The 6,174-nt window shown below is 41.4% G+C and overlaps 1 protein-coding gene across 3 annotated transcripts in view; it reads right to left on the bottom strand.

Annotated features, from left to right (window-relative positions):
• Window positions 1–231: 231 nt before the first annotated feature.
• The window catches only part of CCDC62 (coiled-coil domain containing 62), a 16,262-nt gene continuing 10,319 nt past the window's right edge, over window positions 232–6,174 (bottom strand). For all 3 annotated transcript variants that reach the window (XM_009283909.2, XM_009283912.2, XM_009283910.2), the window contains 4 exons: window positions 5,634–5,811; window positions 4,859–4,990; window positions 3,118–3,210; window positions 232–973 (listed from right to left, as the gene is read on the bottom strand). In XM_009283909.2, the coding sequence (XP_009282184.1) occupies window positions 3,124–3,210; window positions 4,859–4,990; window positions 5,634–5,811 (397 nt within the window). In that variant the 3' untranslated portion in view covers window positions 232–973; window positions 3,118–3,123. The remainder of the gene's footprint in view (window positions 974–3,117; window positions 3,211–4,858; window positions 4,991–5,633; window positions 5,812–6,174) is intronic.

The raw sequence follows: 6,174 nt of genomic DNA, 5'->3' as shown, positions 1-6,174 counted from the left end.
AATTAATTGAGAGACCGAGAGACTCCCACCCCTTAGCTGCTCCCACACAGCAAAAACGCTGGCGCAGCGCTCAGCGGTGTGGACTTCGCACGGGTGTCCCAAACCGCTCGCAAACCCCACCCGACCGAGTGGCCCACTCGTGTATTTGGCAGTTGGTGTCCTATGTCCCGGAGAACCGTCATAAATTAAATGCTAAATGTGTCGGACAGCGTGTTAAACAGGCAAGAAAGATACAGTAAAGGTGTCACCTTTATTAGCTTATTTCATCTTTTAGTTAAAAAATAAGTTCAAATTGTGGTAATGGAACGTCTTGCCCAATAGTCAAAGATAAAACCAGTTTAAATGCTAAAAAGCCGGTCACGTGCTTGGCTGCAGCCACGCAGCGCTACCGGAGCCCGTACGCGCACCTGATCTTGTCGTAAGCTTTTGTTAGAATAAATGGCTCCTGACCGGGGAAGAGTTGTTTTGCCCATCTTGTGGGTGACAGCTCTCCCATTTCAACAATGTAGGAGGCATTTCCTGGTTACAACACTAATTGGGAACTTCCTATAAACATTATTCATCTCTCTCTACATGGCACGAACTCCAGAACAAAAACAATAAACTAAAAAAAAAAAAAAAAGAATGCTTGGCTGTGTCATGCTCTATAAATATTTCTGAGCCACCATAAAAAAAACAAGGTAAGGAAAATAGTTCCTATGTCGTAACAATTACACACTTAAGGTTCTTAAAAACAAGCTAGTATTTAACCTGAGCTCTCAGCTATAAAAATAGTTTTGTTAATCTTGGCATAATTCTATGCTTTATTTCAAGATAAAATATATTCCCACATAGTCACATCTTTTTGCCACTTGAGAGTCTTTGAAACACTCGCAGAACCATGGGAAAGAATTAGGTAACTTTCCATTGCAGCCGACGGGCTGATGATCTTCGGTTCTCAAAATTAATTCTGTATTGGAAACTTCTTCATCCACTGCAGAAAATTAAAGATTTTTATTAAAATGCAGGAACATTTCCTCTAAAATATACGAAGCAATCGCATATATGTCAATTTACTATATAAATTTTCACACTGCAGACAATGAAAACGTAGAGTAAAAATATACAGAGGAGAAAAGTAAACAAAACACTTCACAGAAAGACAGCAGTCGCAGGGACGCCACTGGAGTGTTATGAAATAAAATCTTTCCAGCTTGTTTTGCAAAAAGGAGTGATCTTTGTGCCCCCGGCCAGCCACTGAGGCAGTTTACCAGCCGGGGCACATGCTACGGTGTCCAAACCTGAATGTATCCTTTTACTGATTGCTTTCCTCCTTTGCTCTTCAACTCTCCCCCACCCGATCTCCCTCTAAAGGAAAAACAACCGACTGATGAAAATGGCTACATCACTGCCAGCGAGTTAGGAAATTAACCTAATGTTTATCGGTGCACCTGCCCTCAAATGACTTCAAAGCAATTAAAAAAAAACCCCCAAACCCAACCAAAATCAATTCAATCACTTCTCTGTATGAAATTGCACAAATGTTTAGTTATTTCTGGACCTGCTACCAACTCTGCAAAAGCTGCTTTGGATTAACTGATCACAGTGATTCACTGCCTTTTAATAAACGAAGAAAGTAGGCATTATGCAGCAGCCAGTGACCTGCACAGTCACTAATTCTTGTCATGGATCTACAGTGAATTGTGGGTACGTTTGTTCCACCAGTTCTTTCTCACTTGAAGCAAATGAGATTGTTTCTGTAGGCTAAGCGTACGCTTACCGCTTTGCTGTATCAGCATGGTGCTCAGCAATTTTGGGGATTTGCTCCTGAAACTTTTTAACATCAGTAGTTTCAGGATGCAAGTCATAGTGCTGGCCTCGATCTATAAAACCTCCAGCTTCATTTACCTTAGGGCTCTTTTTAGGAAAAGAGGAGCTCTCTACATAGCAACCTTACAGCAGAGTAAGGTACGGCGTTCCAGCTACTCAGCATCCATTTCCTACGAGAGCCCCATTAGCGTGCACTAAGCAGACCCAACTTATTTTGCAAGAAGACTTCGCGTCTCCAGACTTAATGCAGACACAGCAGAACATGAGGGTGCTACAAGCCAACGCCACTCCCCAGGGGCCCAGAGGGTTTGGCTCCACGGGGGAAAAACAGTTCAGGGACTGCAGTTTGAATATACCGAGAGAGAAGAACTGAGCACCAGCTCCCCACTGGATCGAAGTTGATCAGTATGAGAAATCCAGTGCCACGCAGCTTCACGCTCCAGCTTGCTGCGTAATAACTTCCCTTTGCAGACATGCGCTTGAGTTGTGCCAGCACTGGAAGATTTCTTTTTGTGTCGATTTTTCCCCCCATTGTTGCCAGTTCTTATTCAGTTTCATGTGGTGGTCGGTATTTTAACCATATCTGGTTACCCTTTTGTCCTCAGAACCAGACAACATGGTGCCTATTGCAAGCATCCAATTCCCTTTAGTAGAACAAATAATCAGAGTGAGAAATTTCCTGATTCAAAAAGAAAAAACAATCTACTATGGGCAAGGCTGCTTTTTATATTCTGAAACAGCTCTATTCAATACGTTCTACTTTTGGAGCTCCGAGCCCAGGAACAATATGCTAAAAAGGCGCTTGGCTGCGGCACTGAAAAACACGTCCCAATCTCTTATTCAACAATTGATCCTGTTATCTGTAACACACAGAAGGATTTTAACTACAATAAGCAGTATGCAGGTACTCGGGAATGAAGCTGTGAGATCTGACTGCCCAGAGGATGAGGAGCATGCTTGAGAAAAGTTTAATTATTTGACTAAAGGAATTACTTGCTGCCTTAATACCTGTTTGCTGTTACAGTACTCACAAGAGTTTTATTGGAAATGCATTCAGAGCAGTGCACTTAGAATCTTGTGCCAGGCTCATAAAATCATAGGATCATTTAGGTTGGAAAAGACCTTTAAGATCATCGAGTCCAACCGTTAACCTAACACTGCCAAGTCCACCCCTAAACCATCCATGTCCATAGTCACCTCAGAAGTCCATAGACTTGTATTAATATTGCAGAGGCATTTTATAAAGAGGGAAACCAAAAAATCAACCAAAAAAAAAAAAAATCAAGTTGAAAACACCTTCATACTCACAGAACATCATAGAGAAAAGAACGGAAGCTTAGCATCTCTTTCTTCTGCAGCAGATAACTGAGTTCTGTGAAGAGCTTCTGCAAGTTCTGTTGTCTATATTGTAATGCAAAAACACTACGTGGAAATCAAAGAACTTAGATAATAAAAATTACAGAGCTGCCGGGTTCAAACTGGCGAGCAGCAAGGATACACTTTTTAATTCCCTCTTCTCCTCCCTCCCCCAGGCAGGGCACAGAATCCAACACGCAGAAATTCTTACTGATTAAATTCTAAGGGTTATATTTGATATATATTATGTTTTAAAGCGCAGCTTAAAACAGCCTCAGGTAAACCTGGTTTTAAGCACAGATTAGCTGGCCTGCATAGATTAACTAAAACACGCTTGACAAGTTTTTGCCCAGAACCACTCTGAAAGTAGATCAAAGTTCTACAGATGTGGTTCACAAGCTGCCCCCGCCAGTAAACACGAGCCTGCTTTATTTTCTATCCACTAAAGCAACCGTTCCGAATGAGAAGCCAATTTCCAAGCTCAAAAATGCAGTATCAGGTTATAAAGCAGAGTCACGCTCGCTACTAAAGGACAGCCGGTTTAGCCGAGCTGTGACGTGCCAACCAGTAAGCAGGAGCCAGGCAGCTGATGGGGCTGGGCAAGAGCCACAAGCAACCACTGTTTTGCAGAGAGCTTTTCAGGAATCCCTCCTACAAGACAGTCTTTGCAAAAGACTACGCTGCTGCTGTCTTTCACGTTGAATGAAATCCTGCAGATGAACTGCTGAACAAAATATCCTTTCAGTTTATGCAAACGCTGGCACACAGCCTTTATACCCTGTCAGTCAGTCCCAGCACAGCTAAGGTTTTATGGTTCTGAATGTTATCAAAATTACTTTGTCTGTTACTTACAGTAACATTGTTCTGGTCAAGTTCATCTAAGGATATAAGGAGTGCAACATTTTTAGAGAGAGGTAATACCTTTCAGGAGAAAGCTGAGGTTTCAGCATGCAGCCTTCTCATTAGGAGTCTGCTTTAAAACCAAAAGCCCAAATTCTCCCTTTGTGATATCTATCAGCACAAGTTTCCTCATTTCTAGTGATGAGTGGTACAATCTCCTTGTCAAACAAGGCAGAAATTCTTAAGGATATTTATGAAAAGAAACAAGTGACCCCTTCTCCAATTACTCCTACTGCCCACATACTCAAGACAGAAACTCCCTAGCAGTGTTCATGCTCATAAAATACATTGCCATGACAGCTACATATAGGTTATTGACTATCTTCTCGGACGCTGCAATGAAGGAACTAAAACTATTAACCCACAAAAACCCTGAAGTTATTTAAGCTGACAGTCTGGTTTAAATTCACATACAAAACTATTCTGTATATCACCTATTTCCTATACTGTCCTCCTTCCCACAAATATACCTAGCGTAATAAGCCAGTTCTGAATGCAAGTCATACTTGTGTTTGCTTTTTTCTAGACCTCCTACAGCTTGCTCCAAAATGACTTCTTCCATCTGTTTAGACACATGCAAAAGATAAATCCTGTCATGACCTTGAGGAGCCACAAAGAATCCTATAAAAAAATTCAAGTACTTCATGCTAAGGCATGCAGGAATTTTCTCTTTAGCAAAGCACGAGGAGGATATTGTTTACAACGTCGTAGCACAAGTCAAGCATAAGGGAAAGGATGTTCACAATCACTCTTCCCGGCCACCTAAATCTAGTCATAGGGGAGTAATATGTACCGTATTAATGCTGCTGCTGTTTGGAGTGCAGCGAGGGCTCGCGTGGAGGAGAGTGCTAAGCTCCAGATCAGCAACCATCTGTCGAGACTTGGCCAATGCATGCTGCAGCTTACTTATGGGGGAGCTGGTGTCCTGGAGGAGACAGAAAGTGAGCCAAAGTTATGAAACGATCTTTTTTGAATACATCAAAGGATTAAAACATATCAAGAATCATCACTTTCATTTTGAAATGTCTCAGTTCAAAATACTACAACATAACACTGCTCCAGGCTCTGCCTAAATGCTGGTATTTCTAATAAACGCAGAGGTCTTTCCTAGTGTCAGCTTTTTAACCTATCTTCACATGCATGTATACGCAGCGCACGCAACAGCAGTACTTCAGTGATAAAGGGGAGAATAAACAAAGACAGGAGAAAGAGGGAAAACCAGGCAGAACAAGAAAGAAACAGTGTCCAATAGCTTGTGATAACTGTGTCCAAGTGTACTCAGATATTGTGCTTTACCGGAATTACCAATTAGCCAGCATCCATTACCCTAAAGCCTTTCGTTTTGAAACCTTATCTTTTTTTTTTTTTTTAAACTCACTTATGCTGTCCAAGACATACTGAGACAGCAAGGAATTATTTAAAAAAAATATTTTACCACCTTTGCTTTAAGCCTGCTGTCCCATCATTCAAGTCCCTAGTTCTTCCACGCCGGCAGACATTTGCTTTCCTACCGTCAGTCACAATTCCCCTTAAAATTAATGAAGTACATTCTGCAATAAAATACTGACCTGGTCCGTGGTAGCATTGCAGCATCTATTTGTTGGCTTAGTCACGGAAAGGCTATTGATCTCCAGAGGGAACTCTTCATCAGAGAATTTCTCACATCTTTGAGGCCTGTCTCCTTTCTGGGTAGATGTCAAACACGGAGAATCCAAGTGAAAAGAATTCAGATCCACATTTTCTTCACTGTTAAAAAAATTAAGACATTGCTGGAAACAGTATCACCATCCTTTTTAAACTTTCCAAGGAAAATCATGGGACAACATAAATAATTATGGGCCCTGAGCCAAGAAAACCATCAGGCACGTGAGATTACTCTGTTCCTCAGAGTGGTTCCCATGTTTAACAGCTTCATTAGATCAGTTTCATCCTCTGAGGGTAACAGTTTGACATTCAACCAGTTTCAAGAACAAATACATTACCACGTGCTTGAGTATCTATTTAACCTTGCAAAGATCACACAAAAGGCAATACCTAGTTCCTCCCAATACTCTGGTACTCTTCCTTCTCTCGCACCCTACTCCCTTTTTTTTTTTTTTTTTTAAATCA

The sequence above is a fragment of the Aptenodytes forsteri genome, unplaced genomic scaffold (assembly GCF_000699145.1).
Source record: "Aptenodytes forsteri isolate BGI_AS27 unplaced genomic scaffold, ASM69914v1 Scaffold118, whole genome shotgun sequence".
Classification (NCBI taxonomy): Eukaryota; Metazoa; Chordata; class Aves; order Sphenisciformes; family Spheniscidae; genus Aptenodytes; species Aptenodytes forsteri.
The sequence above is the reverse complement of the archived record's forward strand: the minus strand, read 5'-3'. Positions and strand labels throughout refer to the sequence as shown.